This window comes from Heloderma suspectum, chromosome 1, assembly GCF_057233095.1.
Source record: "Heloderma suspectum isolate Gila_16-S chromosome 1, 16-S_ref, whole genome shotgun sequence".
NCBI lineage: Eukaryota > Metazoa > Chordata > Lepidosauria > Squamata > Helodermatidae > Heloderma > Heloderma suspectum.
The window spans coordinates 224,682,925-224,708,813 of record NC_139458.1 but is presented as its reverse complement, the minus strand read 5'-3'; the positions used below and the strand labels follow the sequence as shown (position 1 = coordinate 224,708,813).

General features: G+C 44.4%; 1 protein-coding gene across 1 annotated transcript in view; it reads right to left on the bottom strand.

Annotated features, from left to right (window-relative positions):
- The window catches only part of COL6A1 (collagen type VI alpha 1 chain), an 81,091-nt gene that overhangs the window by 4,604 nt on the left and 50,598 nt on the right, over nt 1-25,889 (bottom strand). Inside the window, exons 26-34 of the mRNA XM_084820351.1 lie at nt 20,794-20,859; nt 20,045-20,080; nt 19,156-19,192; nt 14,442-14,450; nt 11,932-12,065; nt 11,602-11,711; nt 9,404-9,590; nt 8,454-8,622; nt 5,225-5,254 (exon numbers count right to left, since the gene is read on the bottom strand). Coding sequence (XP_084676477.1) covers nt 5,225-5,254; nt 8,454-8,622; nt 9,404-9,590; nt 11,602-11,711; nt 11,932-12,065; nt 14,442-14,450; nt 19,156-19,192; nt 20,045-20,080; nt 20,794-20,859 — 778 coding nt within the window. The remainder of the gene's footprint in view (nt 1-5,224; nt 5,255-8,453; nt 8,623-9,403; nt 9,591-11,601; nt 11,712-11,931; nt 12,066-14,441; nt 14,451-19,155; nt 19,193-20,044; nt 20,081-20,793; nt 20,860-25,889) is intronic.

Here is a 25,889-nt window from a genome sequence, read left to right as displayed (position 1 = left end):
ATCAGAGCCAAATCATTCTGGTTAAATCCAGAAGAGTCCAAGATCTTGTGTCCCCTTCTTTGTTGATATAAATCACAGCTGTCATGTTGTCTGATGCAACTTGGATCACCTGACTTGGTTTTGAAGACTCTGAGAGCCTTTAGAATTGCGAGGACCTCCAGAACATTGATATAAAGATGTTGTTCTGTCCTGGATCAGTGGCCATAGATCCAAACAGTGCCACAGTGGGCTCCCATGCTGAGATGGAGGCATCTATGGTGTGAATCCTAGATCTGTTTGGGAGAACTACATGCCCTTGTAGCACGTTTCCAGAGCTCATTCACCAGCTAGGAGAACATCAGATGCTTAAGGGTAAAGTCAGCCTTGTTTACTTGGGATCCCAAGCTGGTTGGAACATCTGGATAAGCCAATTTTGAAAAGGAGCCAGTGGCTGCAGCCATGAATCCCAACAGATGTTGAATGTCAATGGCTTGGGAAGTCTGGAGTTGAAATATCCTCATGTCAGCAGTACAAATTAGTGTTTGAGATCTATCCTCAGGCAGATTAGACTTTCCTTGACCTCAAATTGAGGGTGGTACTGATAAATTGGCGCTACTGAGTTGGAGCCAGGTGGGATTTTTCCCTGTTGACAAACTCTGAGGGAGTCCAAAAGCCTGAGCATCACAGACACATGGTGAAGAAGACAGCTGTGGGAGGAGATGACAAGCAGCCTGTTGTTGATACAGCGAAATACTTCATAGAAATATAGATCTTTGCAATCCCTTGGAGACAGAGATGGGCTGCCACCCTAGCCATACACTTTGTGAAAACATGGGATGCAATGGCAATTCCAAAGGGCAGTACTCTAAATTGGTATGAGGTGCTGTTGATGGCAAAATGAAGGAACCATTGGTGGGAGTTGTGGACCGCAAAGTGGAAATACACATCCTTGAAATTGATGGATACGAATCAATCCTCCCTTTTTTTCTTTACCAGTGGGAGGATGCTTGACAACGTTACCATTCAGAACTTCTTGCCAGTAATAACACTGTTGACAGTGTGAAATTCTATGATATGGTGAAGTCCACCATCTCATTTCAAGACAGTGAAGTAGTGGGAGTGAAAACCTCCCTGTTCGTCTCCCGAAGGCACCTGTTCTATTGCACCTTTGGCCACAAGGAAGAGATTTCCTCTGTAAGGGAGTAGAATGCATTGTATTCAGTACTGGACCCAAGGGGGAATGGTGCAGAATTTGATTTTGTAACTCTTTCATACAATAGCTGGTACCCACACATCCAAAGTAATGCTTGTCCATGCCATATAAAAACTGCTCTACTTCCAAAATGGCATGGCATTATCAGGGACAGCAGGTGAGGAAATGTCTTTGAGGCCTTCCCAGTCTTCTTGCATGTGGATGACTCATATTTCTTAGCCAAGAAGGAACTCCTGTAGCCCTGTTGAGGCTGTTGCCTGTTACGCTGCATATCAGGTGGTTGAGAAGATTGACAGCTCAAGGATCCTCGGTATCAAGGGTGGGGGCACAACTGTGTGTTCTGTGGCGCTAATTTGAGCCACTTGGCATTAGTTTTCATCTTCTGCACCCTGTTGAGGGCACTGTCAGTAGTGGTGTGGAAAAGGCATTCCCTATCAAATGGGAGATCCTTTATGAGAGTCCAAGCCTCTTGTGTAAAGCCTGCAGTGCAAAGCCAGGCATGGCATCAGACAGCTACAGCTAGGGATGGTGGAGAATTCCGCCACGGATCTCAGTGAGGCCGAATGCTAGTGCATTCCGCCCCCTGAAATCCGTGGCAGAACAAAGCCCCCCCCCCGCCCCACCACCCCGCAAAAGGCACGCGAAATGGAACACCTACCTGGTGCCGTTCGCGCTGCTTTGGGAATGGCAGCCGCATCTGCGGCCGCCATTCCCTTCACGATTTTTCCCGTGATAGGCTATGTAAATACTTACATAGCCTATCACAGCTAAAGCAGGGACGCCATTTGCATCCCTGCGGAGGCCGTGATAGGCTATGTAAATATTTACATAGCCTATCACGGCAAAAAAAAAGGGAACGCAAATGGTGGCTACAGCAGTTGCCATTTGTGTCCCTGTGCAGCCCAGCAGTGGCCGGATGTTGCTGCGGGCGGCCACGGCCGGCAGCTCTGCGGAGTTGCTGCGGAGCGAAGCCGGCCAGCAAGGATTTCAGGGGGAGGGACAGAGCGCCTTCCCCCCACTGCAGATGTCATGAAACGAAACAGGTAAGTCGTTTCGTACATCCCTAGCTACAGCTCCCATCATGGCCTTATAGTCTGCCATATGACAAGAAGCAGTAATGTTGTCTGGCTACTCCCAATGATGCATTGTGGAATACATGAGCAAGTTCCCTCTTATCTTCAGGTGGATGCTCAAAAAGGGTGACCACATTCTTCCAGAGAAAAAATGGATATCTTGACAGGCAGGCCTAGTAACTGGCTATTCAAAGCCCTAGCTCTGCTGAAGAATAAATCCTGTGGACCATGGTGTCCAATTTCCATCTCTCTTTGTCAACAGGGGCCAAGTGTGCTTTTTGAGATTTTTCTTGGGTCACTTTGATGATGATTGAATTCAGGCCAGAGTGTTTGAACAGGATGTCACTGTTCACTTCTTGTACCTTAAAGAGATTCTCCAATCTCTGTGATGTGGACAGTACGGATGAGGGCTTGAGCAAGGATGCCTTAACAGATTGCAGCAGGGCAAGAACCATTGGAATTACAACCAGGGCTGAGGCTTCCATTTGTACTGCTTCGAACACTGAATCATTTATTTGAGTTTGAGGCTGGTGTACGTCAAGGCCTAAGGAGTGTGCCATCGATATGGCCCATTCCGTTAATGGTTTGCCATCATCTGAGGGCAAAGGAAGGTCCTGATTTCCCACCACAGAGGCAGGTGGTAGCAGAGAATGTCCTAGAGGGGACAGGTCACAGGGTCAATAAGAGAGGTCCTAGTACTGACTGGGTGATGGGTGTAGAAGGCAAGGGTGGCATTTAAAAGGGACCCAGGTGTTGGTGTGGTTGACGGTGATGTCGGTGCGGAAGCATGTGGTTGAGACGGTGGTACCAAAGGTTGTACGTGAGCCCTTGATTGACTAGTGGTGGTCAGCACTGAGACCATCAAGCAGACCAGTGTCATGATCACTGGAGGAGTAGGGGAAGGCAAGTACTCCTGTGGTGGTCTTGAGATTGCAGTAGATAGCTGATATCGAAGTGGAGAGACAGGGCAATATTGATGATGGTATCTCCAGTTCAAGTCCTTATCAGGTTAACCTTCGTAGTACCAAATAGTGATGCTGACAAATTTTGTAATTAGTCTGTTTCTTTGTTGTCACTTGAGTATTTGTGATGTTCTCCTTTGTAGCAACCTTGGATTGGTGTCTTACAAATTCATTATTAATTTCAGAATAGATTGTAAGCTTTGGAGCACGCGCAATCTGCATCTAAATTTCAGCATTTCTGCACGTGCACTGAGTTTGTTGGATTAACACCCTTAAAAGCAGCCTGGGTCCTCCAGTGAGGCATCAGCCTTGAATCCTCTATCTTCGCTGCCACTGCTGTGGTTCTGCAAGGACACAATGGCACGATTGTCTCTCCTCCACACTGAACTGATGGGCAACAGCGAGTAAACATTACATAAGAACATATGGAAACAACCAGTCCGGAAGGGTACATAATGTGGTGATGCATGACATCATGACGCACTACATGATTCCAAACTGCAGCTCCAAAGATGCGGTTTGATACTGAGCATGTGCAAAAACTTGTACACACAATAGGGATGTCAGAGAATTCCGCCACGGATCTCGGTGAGGCCAAATGCCAGTGCATTCGGCCCCCTGAAATCCGTGGCGGAATGAAGCCCCCCGCTCCCCCCACGAAAGGTGCACGAAACAGAGCACTTACCTGCTGCCGTCCGTGCTGACTTGCGAACACCGTCTGCGTCTGCGGCCGCCATTTGCTTCCTCATTATAGCCGTGATAGGCTACGTAAATAATTACGTAGCCTATCACGGCTAACGCTGGGACGCCATTTGCGTCCCTGCGGAGGCTGTGATAGGCTACATAAGTATTTACGTAGCCTATCACGGCAAAAAACAAAACAAAACAAAACAGCGAACGCAAATGGCGATGGCTACGGCGGCCACCATTTGCGTTCCCTTTTTTTTTTTGCCGTGATAGGCTATGTAAATATTTATGTAGCCTATCACGGCAAAATACAGGGACGCAAATGGCGGTGGCTACGGCAGCCGCCATTTGCGCCCCTGCAGGCTGCCCAGCGGCCGGATATCCAGCTGTGGGCGGTCCCAGCCGGTGGCTCTGTGGAATCTCCGCGGAGCGGAGCCGGCCGGAGAGAATTTCGGGGGGAGGGACAGAGCGCCTCCCCCCCACCGCGAATGTCACCCTTCGAAAAGGTAAGTGACTTTCGTACATCCCTAATACACAAAATGAAATCTCAGATTAAAGGAGAACTCTTCTCTGAAATTACACGAATGAATTCATTACTTTCTGAGGAAATAATGAACTCATTTGGAGTAAGTTGGCCCATCACTAGTACCAAGGGGTGTCTGTCAGATGCTGAATCCCAACACAGTGGTGTTCTATGTGGTGAACGGTAGCAGTAGCTCCAAGCATAGGATGGGGAGCGCAAGCATTGGTGCCGGGGGTTGCCCACCAGGATAATCCCCAGCTATGATGATCATTATAGAAATGAACAAGGTACGCTGAGTTTGAAGATCCTCTTTGAGAGAAGGATAAGCAATGGTCACATAGAGGTTTACTGTATACGAGTAAGTAGTACCAGCTCTCAGAGAAGCCGCCACTCCTGTCTTTCTGTATGAGTCACTTTTCTAGATAGAAGTGGGCAAGTACAGAGCAGCAACTCAAGTAGTGATACAACATTCAGCCTCCTATGAAGGCAGGCCATTTTGCTGTATGTCTGCATGAGGCATGATTAAAGAATCCAGTCAGAAGTACTGCAGAAACCCAAAAGAATTACCCCATCTCTCCACCCCCCTGCTCAACAGAGGCACCTTCCTCTGTGGGTGGTGCTTTGTGCTCATGGAAGCTTTTAATTAATTTCATGTAGCAAGAGTCTTTGGTAATGGGCAGTGTCCAAAGGAAATGGAATTAGCTTATCATCAGTAACTAAGACAACATTAAGAGTATGGGGGCAAAGGAACTGCCAATTGATAAGCACAGTTTTACAGAGTACTCACTTGGGCAAGTGTAGTCTGGGCATTTTTTTTCTATAAAACAAACAAACAAACAGAAAAAATCACATTGAGGCACTCTCTTTACAGACAATGTTCAGCATCAGTATACATGAGATAGATTTCATATGGCTCCTTGCACTTTAGTAATCCTTACTAAAGCTAGGAAGGCACTCTTAAAAATTGCCACTGTGACAGTATAGCAACTACAAATGAGGATGGGGGAGAAATTCATTTGATTCACATTTTAATGCAAACTTAACTAATTCACACTTCCTGATCCAATATATGAATTGAAACACAGTTATGCTTCCACATTCACACTTTTCCTGATTTTGTGAATTCTCCAACAAAAGAATGTGTACAAAAAGCATATATTAGGGTACAGTATGCATAAAAATAATATATTAAGAAAAAGAACATACAAAAATGGATATTAGGGGAAATTACTTGCAAAAATGTATATATTAGATAGAAATGTGAAAGCTCAGGGGAAAAAAAGGAAAAATTCAGAAAAAATGGGGTTTCCCATTTATTTCCAAGGGCCTTTTTTGGTTTTCCACCAGAAAAACTGGAAAATTTGAACAATTTTGGATGATGAAATATTTTCTTTTAGAATGATGAATAAAATGTTTAAGTTAAGGTGCTCATATATTGTTACCTGGCCTTTACTCCCGCAAAATGATTTCTAAAAACTACATAACAGGAAGACCTTTATAGGAAGATGAGAGATATAAAATTTCTGGAAATTCTGAAGCCATGGGGAAAATGCTTTTTTAAATCCTTTCTGTTAGATTCCCAGCATTGTTATTTTTTCTGTTCCTTATTAAAATTATTGCTCTTATGTAGCTTTTATTGATAGACATCTAGGGATGCTTCAAGTCATGCTAAGTTTCCCAATTTGTGATTAGAGTCACTCTATCATAATATGTGAAGAAAATGTGCATTCTTGATGTGTGTTTTTTGTATGGAGTCCTGTGTTTCTGGGCTTGTGGTGATAATAGATGCTGTAGCAATCAATGAATCTAGTTCTAAAGCCCACATGTGAAAGAAACACTGTATGTTATCCCATTACATGCAGTGGAACGACGTGTGGATTATTCCACCAATGCGTCTTTAAAAAAAAGAAGAGCCTTGAGTCTCCAGAGCATGGGTTTGGGGAGCACGTAATTTGCCACTCTTGCCTGAGGTGGGGGATTCACTCTGCCTCATAAGGGGGCAGGTTCTAAGCTAGAAGATCCACAGCGACTGCCAGCGGCATGAGCTAGGTAGGGATCGGGGTATTAGGGACCTTGGAGAGGAAATTAGGGATCATCTGAGGTCCTTGCAGCAAATTGACAGTGCACTGAACACCACCTTTTCCCATTTCTCATATTTCCCCTCTGCAGATCCTTGCTCTTTCCTAGAAATTATGAGTCTTGAGGGGCTCAATAAAAAAAAAAAAGAGAGAGAGAGAGAGAGAGAGATGCACTGTGCTTCTGAGCTGTGCAGTTGACAAGCAGGTTGCCTCTTTTAGTCAGCATACAATGAGGTGGGTTATTCTGATTTAAGGATAGCACTAAAGACAGGGACAGTAAAGACAAGGGCATGATAAATTTGACCGATGAACAACTGGTCTCCTGTGTAAGATTAACAGTCAGCAATTATATACCAATTATTACAAACTTGCAGAAAAAATGCAGTCCAAGAGTTCTGCATCTCCTTCTACGTGAACTTTGTGTTTTCTTCAAGTTGAAAAATGGCTTTCATTTCTCTTTTCTTTTCTACTGCCAAATAATATATCCTTTCATATGGACTAAGTGTGGTAAGAGTGAATATGAGAATGGAGTTGATGGGGATTTTGGACTTATAGAAATTTAACTTTTTTGCACAGAATGGTATTAAAACATTTAGACTACAATCCTATACACACTTACCTGGAAGTAAGTTTCATTGAACTCAGTTGGACTTACTTCTGAGTATAGGATTGCACTGTCTAAGCACTGTAACCAGGCCTTTCTGTATTTTTAGGGTTTGATTTTAGAATTTCTGATTTGGAGTAAATTAGAAGTAAATTGTGTCTCAATCAAGGCAGGCCACCCCCGTGTACCCATGGGATGAATCACCCATTTTGTGATTGGTTCCACCCCAAGCCATCATTTTGTGATGGGCTCTGCCCTCCCCCACTGCCATTTGTGACTGGCTGTGGGTGGTGGATATTGAGACCCTGGCAATAAAAAAAGTAGATCTCACAAGCCAAAAGTCTGCCCACCCATGCCTTAAAAAGCCAGTAACACTTTAAGGCTAGAAAAGAGAGTAGAAGAACCAGGCAAATTGCCTTCACAATAGTACAGCTGTTTGTGAAGTTCCCTTTTTCTCTCTTCTGGCTCAGGCTAGGAGAGGTGAAATCTGTGCGTGCAACCTGGACAGTACTGTACAGCATCACTCTATGGTGGTTGCACACACAGCTTTGTATCGGCTGCAATGGCAAGTATAATTTGCCACTTAGTAGTTAGTACATGTCTTGGGCCGACAGGAAGCTCTGACGTGGGCTGGTCCATGAAGTCATGAAGAGTTGGAAGCGACTGAGCGAATAAACAACAACATATCTTGGGCAAGAACAATATGGTACAATATTCAAGATTTTTCTGGAAGCCCCAGTGTGGTCATCATTCTTACTTTACATACTTACTAGAAAAAAGAATTATACGTTAGGCATAATCTGAATGTAGGGAAAACACCACTGGAAACCATTCTCATTTACTGCTGATAATTCAAATCCCTAGATGTGGCAAATGCAGTCCAGTAGATACAGTGTTGTATCTGGAATCCTCAGTGTAATTCCCAGCTCAGCCCTAGATATAGTCAGAACTTTGGACAAATCCCGTGTTCCTCATCCTTGTAAGAATGCATGTATAGAACCATGAAGCGTTATATAAAAATATTATGGATGTTATTAATGCTTTTCTTTTCTTTAACTACATCCCTGAATATAACAAAATGGGATTATTTTAATTACTCTGCCCTTTAAACTGTGTGGGACACTAAAGAACTAGCAGAGTGTATAGTAAAAAAAACCTCTACCATCTAAGCCCCTCTCAGGTCTCTATAGTCATTTCTTTTCTCACCAGCTCTTTTGCATTCATTGTGTTAAGTGAGAACATGTACCAGCCACTTTCTTGGGCACTAACCACCAACCCATAATCAAGCTTCAACTACCCACAAACTAGCAGCAACCAAAAATTGTCTCACCCACCTTTGCATATATGAGTGGTAACATTCTGTAGAAAAGTGTCATCAAGTAGCTCAGCAAAGTTTTCTCGTCGTATAGACAGGCTCCCGCCCGCACCCCCACAAGAAATAGATGATAATTGCTCAGGGTTTGGAGGAGCATTGTAAAGGTCACCGATACCCAGGGGGACCACCTAGAGATGACAAATATATGTAGTGCTTACACTCATAAAAATCAATACTACGCATGTTTTCTGATGCTCCAGGTAGAGTCCAAAGAATATAGAATGAAGCTAGTACTTGACTTGAAGAATTTACAGACATAATATGGCAAAAGTATTGGGCATGGGGGAATTACTGTAGTACCTAAGTATGCTATGAACTTTAATAACATGCAGTAGAACTAGATGCTCTGACTATAATGCCAAGAAGAGTACACAGGCATTCCCTTCTAGAGAATCCATCATCAGTCCAGCATACACTAGATTGAATTCATGGAAATTAGAGAGAAACCGGGTTGTTGCAGAAGAACTGATAATGTCACCAAACTTTTTTTGATTCAGCCTTCCTGATTCAGCTTGCCTTGGTGACTATCAGAATGTATCTCATCAATAGGCTTATTTAGGATTCTTCCCAGTTTGCCTTGTCAGAATTTTTGTACATTTCCCACTGACCTTCTAAAATGTTAAGAATGATGAATTAATGTCAAAATTCACTGAGTACCTGACATTTAACCTACAATATACATTCGCTCTTGAACTGTGATAACTTCAGGGACTTTACAGTCACAGCCAGACTATACTGGAATCACTCTCCACCACACCTAGATGGCTTGCACTCATCTGTTTGCACAGGTGCTGGTCTCTGTTTAACCTAATTCTGCTGTCCTTACCCTTACTCAGAAGGAAGACACATTGATCCAAAAGGACTTGTTTCCCATCCCTCCTCCTGCACCCTTCCTAATATTGATTTCACCTGGGTATTGACTTCACAGAGAACATTGAGTGGTGTCTGGTCCCGAAGTATGTCCGATCGCCCATCTGTGATAACTATGGCCACTCTTTTGTCAGAGGGAAACTGCCGCAGCAAGTTCTCTTTGGTGAACTGAAGAGCCTCCCCAGTAAAGGTGCCGCCAGCAATCCAGTGCAGGTTCTTCACAGCCCTTGCAATGCAACCAAGCATCAGTGAGTGTCAGTGCCAGCTGCTGGAAGCAAAACTCCTCTCCTGACAAAGAAATCTAGATACGTCTCCCAATTCTGTCCTTCTTGGCTTGCCTCCCCTGATAAATCTGGTTTGTTTTTTGAACATACCTAAATATTTTTGTGTTAGCAATGTGTTAAAGTAGGAGTGGGCAACATGTGGCTTGCCACCCCCAAGTCACCACTGCAGAATTGCCACCGAATACCAGCAGCCCAATGGCAGCGGTGACAAAAAAAGCCACAGCAACATAGCCTATTATATTAATGTTTGTGTTTGCATTGTTAGATGTGACCCGGGTAAGACAGGGTTAATAGCATGTTAGGGAGTGTGAGAAAGGTGGGAGGGGCTTGTGTGTGTCTGTGTGAGGATTCTTAGGTTATAAAAGGAGAGAGCTGACAGTCAGAAGTTAGGGCCTTAGGGACTGAGGAAGCTACATCTAGCGAGTGCTGTTTTAGATTAGGATTTAGAAGGGGTAGAGTAGGCAGGTAGATGATTAATAATAATAATCATCTACCTGCATAATGAATAATGAAGCATAGACGATTAATAATAATAATATCACTCTTCTTGTATTAAATACATTTTATTTGTTTGTTTTAAAGTACAAAATCCCACATGTTAGTTTGTCTTATTGTGCTACCCTTAGAAAAACATATTTCCTTGTTACTTCTCCTGTATTGGGTACTACAGGGAACCAATTAGGCACATTGGGTGTCTCTTTAACCCAGAGAGAAAAAGGGGCTGAAGCTTGTGTGTCAGTGAGGAGAACTGACCCAGCAGAGGCAGATGTCCTGAGGGGTTTTTCCTCTCAGTTTCATCAGGTGGAAGCTGGAGAAGGTAGAACTGAAGGCAGGACCGTCACAGCCGCATTTTCACAAGGGGTGCATGGCTTGTCTCAAAGTGAAAATGCAGCTGCCAAACTGCTGCTGAATGTTGGGGGCAATACAGTAGCAGTGGTGATTTCGGCAGGGGTGGAGGAAGCCTGTGGTGGGTTCCGGTGATAGGAAATGGGCCCCTGGATCCTCTGAAGTTGCCCACCCCAGTGTTAAATGCTGGAGAGAAGCTGAATATTTAGAAAAGCTGGGAACTCTGACAATAAGATATTGCTGGGGAGAACTGGGAAAATAAGGACACAATCTAGTTAGGTTTAGCTGGATGTATTTACCCTGGTTATTTTCTTGCCCTCTTGCTCTTGCGTTTTTGTTTATGCAGTGGTGTAGTGGTAAATTTTGAAGTGAGGGCGCTCATCATGACAGTCCCCGTAGCCAAGCCCCCAAGCAGAGTCCAAAAATTCAACAATCTATATCTACAAATCAGCTCTATCAGTTATCACCTCTGCCAGAGCAGGTCTTTTGTAAAGCTAATGGGTCTTCATTGCCCATTCAAGACTAAGCCTCCAAATACTTTGCATTATAACAGGGAGCAATATATTGTTGCTGGGAAAATTCCCAGCTACTGTGAGATTGCAGTTAAGCTCAGAGGGAACAGGGAAGTCTGAGGGGGCTGAGTGGGGGTGGCACTGTTTCCCTGTAGTCCTGGCTCCACTAAACCACTGTTTTTGTGTGCATGTGTGTTGTAGTCATTCAGAGGTTACAACCTTTTCCCTAATAAATAATACTTTTTCAGTAAACTTTTAAAATTGTGTTCTTTAAACTGTGTGGTCTCCTGTCTTGTTTGTTTACCCACCCCTTCCCTAAAAGCCACAGCCACGCTGCCTGAAGGCATTTACAAGAAACCCAGAGGGGTTGAAGGCTGTTTGGTGGAGGCATCTAGGGAAAACAAAGACTTCTACCTGGTGGTACTGGAAAGGTCAATGGAAGGGAAGAGGAAACAGGAGCGGGGCTGTGTATTTCTCCTGGTCTGCCTTCCACATATGGCTCAGAGCATAGCTGCTCCTGTGACAGTCACACAGAGGTGTCACATATAAAACAAGGGGCCCATCCGTAACTCACAGACATCTGATCTAAACTTACTCTTTGAGGGCTCCAATGCTATCAATGTTGTTAGCTCCCAGGGCCACCAGTTCTTGGGTTTTGTCATGGCTGTACTGCACAACACCAACGTGGGATTCCCCTCGGGCAAACTGTTAAAGAAAAGTTAGATGTCAGATGATTTTTTTTAGGCCAAATGTTATCATAATGAAAGACACCAAGGAAGGTTTGTAACATCTGGGAAATGTGTTGGCAACGTGTGGTCCAGACAGGATTCTTGGGGTTGTTTCTTTTGACTATGCTAGGGCATCTGTTTCAGTTCTTTCATGGTAACACTGTTGTTAGGTAGATGTGATTAATTGCAAGCCTTACCGTCACATGTTCATCCTTGATCAGTCTGTCAATGACCTTAATAATGAAATCCTTAGCAATCTGGAAGTTCTGCAGGCCAATACTCTCTGAGCTGTCCAGAACGAACAGCACATCAACAGGACCACACTTGCATTCTGTAACAAAGCACAGGACCACACCATAGAAGCATGCATACAAGTGTGAAGACTTTATTTCTTCCAGATGCTGAACATTTTGATGGCCATTATAGCACTACTACACTAGGGATGGCCGTGAATTTCTCCACGAATCTCAGGGAGGCCGAATGCCAAGCATTCGGCCTCCCGAAATTGTTGGTGAAATTCTCCGCCCCCCACCCCCCCCGGGATGGGACTTACCTCCCTCGAATGTCCCTCTCGGCGGCGGGTCCCGGCAGCGTTTCGGTGGCGTTTCGGCTGGGGCGGGGGCGGCGGCCGGTCTTCCGACCGGCTGCCGCCGCCGCCATTACAAGGTGAATGAAAAAAAAAAACACACCCGTGATAGGCTACGTAACGATTAACATAGCCTATCACGGCTAGATTTCCAAAGTCAGCCGTGATAGGCTACGTTAATCGTTACGTAGCCTATCACGGGTGAATTTGAAAAAAAAAAAAAGCACGTACGCAAATGGCGGCGCCCATGGGCGCCGCCATTTGCGTTCCTTATTTGGGCCCAGGTAGTCTATGTAAAGATTTACGTAGACTACCTGGGCCCAAATAAGGAATGCAAATGGCGGCGCCCATGGGCGCCGCCATTTACGTACGCGCTTTTTTTTTTTCAAAGTCAGCCGTGATAGGCTACGTAACGATTAACGTAGCCTATCACGGCTGACTTTGGAAATCTAGCTGTGATAGGCTACGTAAATCGTTACGAAGCCTATCACGTTTGTGTGTGTTTTTTTAAAATTCACTTTTGTATTTCACGGCCGGGGAGACAGGGCGCTTCTCCCCGGCCTGAATTTCGGCCAGGCGAGGCGGGGTGCCTCCCCCCCCGGCCTGAACTTCGGGGGGGGGGGAAACGAAGCGCCTCCCCCCCACCGCGAAGCAAGCTGCGGGACCAGGTAAGTGACTTTCGTACATCACTATACTACACAGTAAAAATTCTTCTTGCTGATTTAAGGCTCAATTGAGACATGTCAAACCATGATTTCTGCTAAGCAGAGTTTGTGCTAAGCATAGTTTAGAACCCCAACTGTGCTTAGCACTTCTAAGCACACAGGCAAGTCATCATTTACAGGTGCTCAGCACTCCAGTCTCTGAATATATCTAGAGGCAGAGCAAGAGCTGTAACTATGGTTTGTGAATTCAGACTTCACACAAAGTACAGTTTGCACAAACCATAAATTGCAAATCTACTTCAAATCATGGTTTATTAAATTATCTGTTTCTGGTTTATTAAAACACATTTTATACCCACAAAAATTAAAAACACAAAAACTAAAAACACTTAGCCACTCTATGACCTAACACATAAATAACAAACATTAGACTATTAAATTCGAGATTAATTACAACAAATCAGTATGGAATGTCCTTGACGTTGAGATTTGTGTTAAGAATGGGTCCCTGACTAGAGACATATATGGGGGGTGGGGGTGGACACTGCTAATTCTTATTTGAAGTATGATAGTTACCATCCTGCACATAAGTGTAATTTACCTTATTCTCAGATGGTTAGAGATGTAGAATTGTAGTGATATATTTAGGTAAACCGGCAGATATTTTAACAACTCAGGTTTATGCTAGAGGGTACCTCTTGAAATGGGCTATATAAAAAGCAATAAACAGGGACAGAAGGAAGCATTTGCAACCCAAGAACCAACAAAATACATTGGATAGGACGGTGATTCCATGAATATTTGAAGGCTAGTCTAGTAAGTTTTGTGTTTTAAGTAAAAATATTGGTGTTTGCCTAAGGATGTACCCAAATGCTAATGTGGCCTCTCGTTTGCCTAACATAAATGCAAACAAAGTTTAAGAGAGATATTGGTCTATAGTACCTGTAGGCTTAATTTATTGCTCATGGATAGAACATCATTAGGTGAGAAAGTATTAGATAATTTTCTCTGTGGGCCATGCAGTGCAAGTACTAATTGTCAAGCTGGCAAAAGCTTTGTTAACCCAATGAGCAATGTTGACCCTTACCAAAGCACTTACTGGCAATGAAAGAACGTGTGTTTCTTGGTTCGCCTAATCCACACTGAACTCCCACATTTAATTTCCCTTGCTAACTGGAAGGGCTGTGCCTCTCTGGGATACCAGCATGCACGTTTATATATGGCAGCTAGTTTTAGATGCAGCCGCCAATTTAAGTGACCATTTAAAATTGTGGCGGCAATTCAAACAGCAATAGCAGTGGCCTGTCACAATGGTGACCTTGGTAGGTGGCCTTCAAACAACAACAGGCAGCATGAAGAGTGAGTCTCCCTCATTTAAATCCTAATGATGGAGGAAGAGAATGTTTAAAGAAAAATGAAACTACGCTGTTAAAGAAATTTGAAAAATGACACTCACCACAGCAAGCTAGGAGAGAGGAAGGGGAAAAAACACAATATGCCGAGAATCAACAGTTTATACACACATCACAAATCTAAAGAGTGCTGAAATTAAAAGTTTACAGCATTTCTGATCTGGAGAAAAGCACAGTATAAACATGTTGAAAATGTTTCCCTTCATATTAGGTACACTTTAAAATGCTTCCCATGTCTCAGACGTTAATATTCTTTCTCAGTTCCAGAATATACTATTTAGCAAATAGAAAAGAAGGAAATATAATCAAAATGCTGAAAGCCTTTAAACATGCGTACATATTTTATGAATGCCTGACATCTGTTACCACATTTTCCAGAAATACTTAAATTATATCTGCAGTTTAATCAACTCCCTTGTTAACTTCCAAACAAGGATGTTTTGGAAGGGAGTATATACAAGAAATCCTAATTTACAGTGCTATACAAACATAGCAGAGTTGCTCAGCTAGTTAAAAATGGCATGCAAACAGCATGTACGGTGGCCTGGGAGGAGGTCTTTTCCAAACATTGTAAACAATTGCTTTTGTCATTTCTTTGACACTTATGGAATGAAGGTAATAGTTTACTTGCTTGATATCCAATAGACAGAACCATTTTTACTTCCAAAATATATGTATAAAAAAAAATTAACAGCCTGATCCTATGTATTGTTTTGCCAAGGCAGCAGTACAAAGAATCAGGTTCCAGTGTACTTTTCCCTTTCTGTACACACAGGAAATTAAGCACAGATGCAGTTACGGTCCCTCTCAATATTGGGTTGTGCCAATCACTTTAAAAAATTGGATTAGAGGTAGACAGGAAGTAAGGACTGTTGTGAACAATCAAAAAAGCCATTACAGTTTGAACAGTCTGCCCTCTTGGTTAATCAGATGGTCCTGGAGGATTTGACCTGAGCAGTTAACACAATCGTTTCTAGGCATCCTTTTCTGCTGGCCAGAGCAGAACTGGTTCCCTGGTTTTTCAGAAAGCTATGCATGATGAAAGAATTGGGACAATGACATGAGGAAGCAGATGGAGGCAAATCAATAGCAAATCCAATTTAAACATGGAAAGAGCACATTTGGAGGCCTACTCAGTGGGAGGGATGGTGTTAAAGAAATATTTTTGTGTTGTTACCATTGCATTTTTCTAACGCCAGCCAGTGGAGTTTTCCAAATTGTTAGGGGACTTCTCCAGCTTAAAGTCCCTCAGATGTATTCTGCTGAGTTCTTGGAAGCCCTGCCTGACTCTTTCACTAGGCATTCTGAATTGCTCACATTTGTTCCAGTTTGGATATAGCTCATTTGCAGGGGTGACAAAGACGGACCATAGCTCAGTGATAGAGTGGATGCTTGGCATGCAGATGGCCCCAGGTTCAAACCCAGGTAGCTCCAGGTAGGGCTAGGCCAGAATCCTGCCTGAAACCGTGGACAGCTGCTGCCAGTCAGTGTCAACAATGCTGGGCTAGATGGACCGATTGTCTGACTCAGTATAAGGCAGCTTCCTATGTCCCTACGTTCACATAATAAAACCAAGATGAAATCAGCAGCAAAGAGTAAAAACACAACAGTACATAAAACCAGGAGCAATAAAAGTGCAGTGATTTAAAAGCACTAAAAATAATTATCAAAATGTCTGAGAGAATAAAAAGATCTTCACCTAGCTCTGAAAAGACTGTAACATAGGCGCCAGGTGAGCCTCTCTAGGGGAGGGCATTCCATAGGCAGGGTGCCACCACTGAAAAGGCCGTCTCTCTTGTAGCCACCTGGCTCGCTTCATTTGGTGGGGGCACCTAAAGGAAGGCCTCAGATGATGACTTTAGTGTCTATGTAGGTAAATAATATGGGAGGAGACACTCCTTCAGGTAACTTGCCTCCAAGCTGTTTAGGGCTTTAAAGGTTAAAACCAGCACACTGAATTGGGCCTGGAAATGGACTGACAGCCAATGTAGATGAGAAAGTACTGGCATAATATGATCAGTCCTGGTTAGCAGTCTAGTCACCCTATTTTGGACTATCTGAAGTTTCCTGACCATTTTCAAAGACAGCCCCATGTATAACATATTGCAATAATCCCAACAGGAGGTTAGTAGAGCATGAATAATGTCAGAAAACTGATTAATAGTTCCTTGAAGGGGAAAGGGTTGACCCAGCCACCTTGAAAGAGGCAGTCACAAGGCCCCTACTGAAGCCCTCCCTGGACCCTGCTCATTTAGGTAACTATTGGCTACAGCAAATCTCCTTTTTTGGGAAAACACCTAAGCAGGTGGTGACTGTCCAGCTCCAGGCATTCTTGGATGCTACAGATTTTTGAACTGAGATCAATCTGATTACTGTCCTTGACTGGAGACTGAAATAGCTTTCATTACGCTGGTGGATAAGCCACACTGGGTGTGTGTGATGAGAGGAGTATCCCTATTGATTCTCCTGGACCTCTCAGCAGCATTTGATAGCAGCAACCATGGTCTCCTTCTGGAGTTCTCCTCTTGTTTGGAAGCATTACATTGCAGTGGATCCGCTCCTACCTGGTGGTGCTGAGAGGCTACCGTGTTCCACCAAGTCCTATATTATCTCCCATGCTGTTTAGCTACTGGAAGAGATTATTAGGGTGTTTGGAAATGGGTGCCAGCAATATGTGGGTGACACACAGCTCTATCTCTTTTTTAGATGTGACCCACTGTGTAACTATGAATACCCTGAAGAGGTGCTTGAAGTCAGTAATGGGCTGAATGAGTGCTAATTGTCATAAACCACCCAGAGGGCTTCAGCTATTGGGCAGTATAGAAATGTAATAAACAAACAAACAAACAAACAACAAGCTCAATCCAGATAAGACAGAGGTACTGTTGGTGAAAGGTTTTCAATTCTGGGAAGTGATATTCGTCCTGTTCTGGATGGGACTGCCCTTTTCTTAAGAACCAGCTTAGCCACCTGGGGATACTGCTTGATCCAACATTGCTGCTAGAAGCCCAGGTGGCATCAGCAGCTCGCACTGCCTTTACCACCAGGGAAATGACCTGGCCACAGTCATCCATGTTCGTATCCATGCTCAGTTATCCATGCTCTGGTAATAGCCAATTCCAGTGCTGAAAAAGCTTCACTGGCTACCAGGGAATTTCCAGGCTCGGTTCAGGCTGCTAGTATTGGCCTTTAAAGTAGCAAGTGGCCTGGGACTAGGGAATCTGAAAGACCACCTTCTTCCAGATGAACCTGCCTGTCAACAAAGAATTTCATCAGAGACCCTTTGCTGGATACCGGATGTCTGTGTTTAGGCAGGTGGCTACTAGAGGGGGGGCCTCCTCAGTGGTGTCATCCAAACTGTGCAACTCCCTCCCTACGGATGTTTGCATGGTGCTGTCATTATTATCAGTTAGGCACTCAGCAAAGTCTGTCCCTGTCCTCTTGGGCTTTTAAACTCTGCTAAAAAGATTTGGTTTTCCTTTTATGTTGTTTGCTCCCCTTTTAAATGGATAACTGCTTTAAACCAGTGATTCTCAGCCTTGGGCCCTCTAATGTTGTTTGACTACAGCTGCCATAATCCCTGACTGCTAGTTGTGCTGTCTGGGATGATGGGAGTTGTGGTCCAATTACACCAACAACATCTAAGGGCTCGAGGATGGGATCTGCTCCTCAGTTCTATTAGTTTTATTGCAATTTTTGTTTAATGTGCTGCTTTGTTGCTGTTTCATGGTGGGGAGGGGCTAAGGACAACCCCCTCAAATTCAAAGAATGTGTGAAGGGGCTGTGGACTCTGTGGGCTTGCCTGCCCCCCCCCCCACGTCTGGTGGCCATGCCTCTCTGCATGTTTGGCATATGTGTGTAGAGCTCCTCTATGCAAGGGGGAAACATGACTGGGCCAGGATTCCCCCTTGCATGGAAAAGCTCTATTTGCATATGTTGCTATGTGTGTAGAGCCCCTTCTCACACATTCTGAATGCACAGACTGTGTGTGTGTGTGTGTGTGTGTGTGTGTGTACAATGGGTATGACAGTAGCAGGGCAGTAGCTTTGAACATGTATGGTGGGAGACACACCCCTCCTTTTATTATATTTTGTTTTACTGTCCCATTCTTAGTGTCAGCTTTAAGACATTTTAAAAGCATTCAATATAATTCCTGAAATAAAAATAATAGAAAGGAAGAACAGGGGCTCTTGGTGGGTAACTTGTGTCCTTCCAGATGTATTAGCCTACAACTCCCATGATCCCTCACCATTGTTGATGCTGGCTAAGGCTGATGTAGGCCAAAACATCTGTGGAAGGCACAAGTTGCAAACCTTGCTTTCTAACGTGTCACTGTAGTGGTGATTTAGAACAACAAAAGAAATTAACATTGATTAATGCCATGAACAAGTGAAAAGCATGGCCTGACTCAGAGTTTTCTGGTTCTGATCCACTTACCTCTCACAAGTTGCCATATTAGCTGCAGAGGAGCAAATCTTTGCTTGCATTTGTCAGCTAAAGTAGCTTCAGACTTCCTATGTTCCAATTAAATTTTAAGAAATTACATTTTAACAAGACTGGAGAAATTCTACTAATTATGTGCACTGGGGGCAAATCAATGAAAAAAACCTGAAGGCCAAATTGTACAACAAGTGTATTGAGGTGATGGCTTAGCGAAGCCAACAAGTTGCCATTACTTGGTATGGTATCATTTTCTGGCATAGTTATTGGCCAATGGTACTCCTATTGGTTTTTCAAGTATTGAAGTCAAATACTTACAACACATTCTCATGATGATATCTAAAATTTCACATTCCTAAAAACAAAGGAAGAAACATTGGCCTCATCCAGATCCTGGAAATAAAGAATGATTTTCTGTTCCCAATTCCTTCACTGTAGCCAGCCATAGAAAATCCTCCCGTCAAGCTTACAATGAATTCAGAAAGCAAAATTCTGGAAACGTATAGCACATAAAGCATAGGATGTCTATAGGGGCTTTTCCTGAGAGGGCAGTCAGCACTTGTGGAGTACTGTCTAATATACAAGAAGTAAAGACAGACATTTCCAATAGAAAAGACCACACCACCATTTTGATCTTTATTTTGGACTAAAGCAATGGATTCTTGTTATTGAGAATAGGTAAAGCCCATGACTTTCTTGAAAAAATGAGAACTTTATCTGACACATTTGAAGTTGTCCCTTTCTAGCTGATCAAAGCATAGAAGACAATGAGCTTAAAACAAAGCTAGTCTATGGGTAGTGGCAGTAAAAGCTACCTGCACTCTCACCAGTGTTGTCATATTTGATGGAAGTGGTATGAAGAGCAAGGAGAAGCTAAGGTTATCCTTGGATGCCTACCAGTAAAAGAAAACCCAAGGCTTTAAGATAGATCCAAAAAGGACACCACTGTTTTCTGCACTTGGAAATATGACTGTCAAATGGGGGGGGGGACTAACTAAAAGTAATACCGCTGCTATGACAGCTAAGAAGCGAAAGCCACTGGCTCTGGAATTGACCTTTGTCAGGAGACAATCCACTATTCATATAATACTGTAGTGAACCTCAGCTCTGTTTCGCTTTGCTGAATACCTCCCACCAGGCTCTCTTAGCCCTCCATGATTTGTAACATAGCAAATGGCAAACACCATATAACATGAGTTCTACTCACATCTGGTCCAGGAGGTCCTATGGGTCCTGGAGGTCCCTGGAAAACAAAACCATTGTAAAAGTGACAAGACAACCCTCAGTTACATCAGGCAAATTCCGGAGTGGAAAGTATGACAAAGACAGCTGGAACAGAGTCCTGTAGATGAAATGACTGATGAAATGACAGCTCCATGAACAAATTTGCCCATCTTTTGAGGTACCATGGTCTCTAGTAAAAAGAGTTCTGTTCATTAGGTTACCACCTGATATGATTTATATCAGAAAATTATCCCAATTCACTTAATCATTTCTAAATATTTGCAACTAACTTAAGTCCTATTGGTTTCCTTGCAGTAAGTTAAATTGGATGGGAGCCAATGTGCATGACAGAGGGAGAAAGAGAAATGGATGAATGGGGACCATTTATTTTATTTTATTTTATTGATTGATTACATTTCTATATCACCCAATAGCCAAAGCTCTCTGGGCGGTTCACAAAAATTGCATGTGTGTATGGATGGATGTGTGGGGTGGCTTTGTCCCTGCCCACTTTTGACATGCCCAGTTTTGGCAGTGGCCCCACCAGCTGCTGGCATGCAGTCCCCAACAGTTACCCACAAGGGAAGGCAAACCTCGGGGGGGGGGAGGAGGGAGGAAATTCCCAGCCTCTGACCTAGCCTGTTACACTATCATGGCATAACCCAAGTGGCTCCTGGAAGTTGTTCTTTCATAATCCAATTCATTTAGTGGAAACGTCATTCTATTACTTACTGGAGGGCCCTCTGGTCCTCTGTACCCATTGGCTCCGTTCATGCCCTTGGGCCCAGTTGTGTTGCTCTGGAAGAAAAGAAAGACATTTGTTTTCATACACAGATGGCCAAAGTATTAGAGAAGGATTAACCTTTGTTTGTGTTAGAAAGACTAAGCAGCTGTTTCCTTTACTCAACTGTTTAAGTGCTGGTTTGCATGCTACTTTCCCCCCAGTATGGAAGATGTAGGAGACCCTCACACTTCTACAAACTCAGGAAAAATGCCATGTAGGAACAGATCAGAAATGCATAGATCTTACTTATGCTCAGTACACAGAACACATATCTGAATAGAGATGAGATCTGTAAATTTCTGTACACATCATATTTTTCCATATGTCACCTTGTCTGCAATACCACTGATAAAATATCACCCAAATAAGTCCTAAATTGTTTTTATTACTGCCTTTGGAAGAAGGTCTATCTCTCCACTTTCTCCCTATCGTTCATAATTTTATAAAACTCTATCATTTCCCATTTGTGTTTTTTTCATAAATGCAAAAGCCCCAAACACTTCAGTCTTTCTTTCAGAGAAGGTTGCCCTTTTTAGAATGAGAACTTTACACAATATTAGAATATTGTATACAGTTCTCATTCTAAAAAGTGCAATGAAATTTAACAAGTTTTTGGAGTACCTTCTCTGAAAGAAAGACTCATGTGTATGGGGCTTTTGAACATGCACCCCCCCTCACTCACACACACAAACACACTGCCCGCTGTACTTTCAGTCCCTTACTAATCATGACTAGTAGCCATTGATAATCTTCATCCTTCATGAATTTGTTTAATCCCCTTTTTAAATTGTACACTTGTCTTGTGTAGTAAATCCCACAATTTACCATGCACCATTGTGTGATGTACTTCTTTTTATCTATCTTGAATTTCCCTGATCGCTTCCCTGAAATGTGTCAGAGAGCCGGTTCAGACCCCACCAGTATGTATGTGAAGTTAGGATTTTCTGCCCCAATGTATATTTTGCATTTACACTGAACCTCATTGGCCAATTGTTGCTCGTTCCCTCCCCACAACCTAGAATGAACACCAGAAAAGTGGTCCAAAACCATTTGGCCATAACTAATATCCAAACGCTTGGGAAACAAGTAGGCACTGAGAAGATGACAGTGTCAGCACCAGATGAGTGTCCCTGGGGAGAACACTCCATAAACATGCGGCTACCACTGAAAAGGTCCATTCCACACAGAGAAGGGTCTCTGAACCTGACCTCAGGGACTGGGGCAGCGCATATGGGGAGAGGTGGACCTTGAGGTATTGCAGTCCAAAGCCATGTACAGCCTTATAGGGTAAAACCAGCATTTTGAATTTGACTGAGAAGCAAATTGGCAACCAGTGCAGGTGAGCCAGGACCAGACTTATATGTTAACATTCCCTAGTCTTTCTCAAAACCCTGGCCAATAAATTCTGCATTAGCTGCAGTTTCCAAACTGCCTTCAAAGGCATCCCCATGTACAATGCATTGCAGTAATCTAACCCAGAGCATACACCACTGATGCCAGACTATTCCTATCCACATAGGGTAACAGCTGGGCTACCAGCCAAAACTGGTAGAAGCCCTCCATGCCACAGAGGCTACCTGAGTCTCCAAAGATAATGATGGATCCAGACGTACCCCTGAGCTTCACTCCTGCTCCTTCGGCATGTGTGTGACCCCATCCAGAGATAGTTGCACACCTGTTCCATCCAGACAGAGGTTCTAACCACCAGCAGAGCCTCAGTCTTGTTTGGATGGACCCTTAGTTTATTGAGAACTGCAGCCAGCCAAGGACTTCTGGGAGAGTGGAACTGATACCTGTCAGGCCAATGTGCCCAAACTGAAGCCCTGATACAGTTGCCATGGCAGGTAGACTATCTATGGAGCAGGTGTATGATGCTGCTGCACTTTCCTTCCTCTTTTGTGGATTTTTATTTTTTATTTTAGGGTGCATGTGTGTTTTCATTTGGTTGGGAGGAATGGGTGCCATGTGCCTGGAAGGAGGAGAGTGTGCGATGTGCCTTGGTTGGGTGGGGAGAGCAAGCGAGGCTCCAGTTTCAGTGGTCTTCAGTAGGGAGATGTATGGCAGGTGAGGAGGGATGACTCCGGTCAAGGGCCTCCATAGAATCAAAGAATAGTAGGGTTGGAAGGGGCCTACAAGGCCATCGAGTCCAACCCCCTGCTCAATGCAGGAATCCAAGTCAGAGCATCCCTGACAGGTGGCTGTCCAGCCTCGTCTTGAATGCCTCCAGTCAGTGTGGGAGAGCCCACCACCTCCCTAGGTCATTGGTTCCATTGTCGTATTGCTCTAACAGTCAGGAAGTTTTTCCTGATGTTCAGCCGGAATCTGGCTTCCTGTCACTTGAGCCCATTATTCTGTGTCCTGCATTCTGGGATGATCGAGAAGAGATCCTGGCCTTCCTCTCTGTGACAACCTTTCAAGTACTTGAAGAGTACTATCCTATCTCCCCTCAGTCTTCTCTTCTCAAGGTTAAACATGCCCAGTTCTTTCAGTCTTTCTCTTCACAGGGCTCCAGTCCCCTGATCATCTCTGTTGCCCTCCTCTGAACCCTCTCCAGCTTGTCTGCATCCTTCATAAAGTGTGGTGCCCAGACCTGGACACAGTACTCCAGATGAGGCCTAACCAGTGCTGACTAGAGGAGAACTAGTTCTTCCTGGGATTTGGAAGCTATGCTTCTATTAATGCAGGCCAAAAGAGCATTTGCCTTTTTTGCAGCCACATCACATTGTTGGCTCATCTTCAGCTTGTGATCTACAACAATTCCAAGATCCTTCTCGCTTGTAGTGTGGTTGAGCCACATATCTCTCATCTTGTACCTGTGCATTTGGTTTCTTTTCCCTAGGTGCAGAACTTGGCATTTATCCCTAATAAATTTCATTGTGTTGTTTTCTGCCCAGCACTCCAGCCTATCAAGATCACTTCGAATGTTATTTCTGTCTTCCAAAGTATTAGCTATCGTGCCCAATTTTGTGTCATCTGCAAATTTGATCAGTATTCCCTCCACCTCCTCTTGAGTCATTAATAAAAATGTTGAAGAGCACTGGGCCCAGGACTGAGCCCTGCGGTACCCCACTCGTTACCTCTCCCCAGTTTGAGAAGATCCCATTGATAAGCACTCTTTGAGTCCAGTTCTGTAGCCAACTGTGGATACACCAGATCATTGTTTCATCTAGCCCACTTTCAGCTCGTTTGCTCATCAGGATATCACGGGGCACTTTGTCGAAAGCTTTGTTGAAGTCGAGGTATATTATGTCCACAGCATTCCCACAGTCCACAAGGGAGGTTACCTGATCCAAAAATGAGCCTGATCGTCTGGCAGGATTTGTTCTTGACAAATCCATGTTGGCTTCGAGTAATCACTGCATTGTTTTCAAGGTGCTTACAAATGGATTGCTTTAGAATCTGCTCCAGAATTTTCCCAGGTATTGATGTCAGACTGACTGGTCTGTAGTTCCCAGGTTCCTCCTTTTTACCCTTTTTGAAGATAGGGACAACATTAGCCCTCCTCCAATCATCTGGCACTTCCCCCGTCCTCCATGATTTCTCAAAGAGAATAGACAGCGGTTCTGAGAGTTCTTCTGCCAGTTCCTTTATTCCTGTAGGATGCAGTTCATCTGGCCCTGGAGATTTGAACTCATTCAAAGTAATTAGGTGTTCCTTGACCATATGCCTATCGATCTCAAGCTGCAATCCTGCCCCTTCAGCCTGTACCTCGCCTTTGCCAGGGGCGTCATAGACTAGGGATGTACGAAATTGGCCTTACCTGGCTCCGCTGGGTTCCGCTGGTGGGGAGGAGGCACTCCGTCCCTCCCCCCGGAATCCTGGCCGGCTGGCTCCGCTCCACGGGGATTCCGCGGAGCCGCTGTCTGGCTCTGCCAGCAGCCGGACATCCGGCCACTGGCTAGCAGGGACGCAAATGGCGGCGGCCATAGCCGCCGCCGTTTGTGTCCCTGTAGTCAGCCGTGATAGGCTAGGTAAATCTTTACATAGCCTATCACGTCTGACTTAAAAAAGAAAAGAAAAACACGCATATGCAAATATGCGTAGCGGACGCTATTTGCGTTCCCTCTTATTTTCGCCGTCTTAGTCTACGTAAATATTTATGTAGACTAAGACGGGCCAAAATAAGGAATGCAAATGGTGGCGGCCATAGCCGCCGCCATTTGCGTACGCGCATTGTTTTTTTTAAAAAAGTCAGACGTGATAGGCTATGTAAATCTTTACGTAGCCTATCACGTCTTTTTTTTTTTAACACTGGAAATGGCGGCGGCGGCAGCCGGTCGGAAGACCAGATGCTGCAGCAGCTGCTGCCGCCCAGAAGATCCGCCCCAGGTAAGTCTCATCCCGGGGGGGATCCGCGGGGGGGCAGGGGGGTGGCAGGCCGTTCTGCCACGGAGTTCGGGGGGCTGAATGTACTGGCATTCGGCCTCACCGAGATCCGTGGCGGAATTCTCTGCCATCCCTATCATAGACCCTCTTTCGGGAGAAGACTGAGCCAAAGTAGGAATTGAGCACCTCTGCCTTTTCTTTGTCATCTGTTATCATTTTGCCATCCTTATTTAATAGCTGAACCACCATTTCTTTCCTCTGTCTTTTACTATGCACATAGCTGAAGAAAGCCTTGTTGTTGCTTTTAGCATCCCTCGCTAACCTCAGCTCGTTCTCTAGGGATGTACAAAAGTCACTTACCTTTTCGCGGATGTGATTCATGGAGGGGGGAGGCACTCCATCCCTCCCTCTGGAATCCTCGACGGGGGGGGAGTCGATCCGGTCCTCCCCCCCGGAATCCTGCCCGGCCAGCTCCTGCCATGGACGGGCTGCTGCGGATGCAAATGCGGATGCCATAGCGGCCACCATTTGTGTCCAGCCAGGCTGCTGTGATAGGCTACGTAAGTATTTACGCAGCCTATCATGGCAGCCCCCCCAAAAAAACAGCGTACGCAAATGGCGGCGGCTATGGCGGCGGCCATTTGCGTTCCCTATTTTTCGCTGTTTTATCTTATGTAAATATTTACATAGGCTATTACGGTGAAAAAAAAGGGGAACG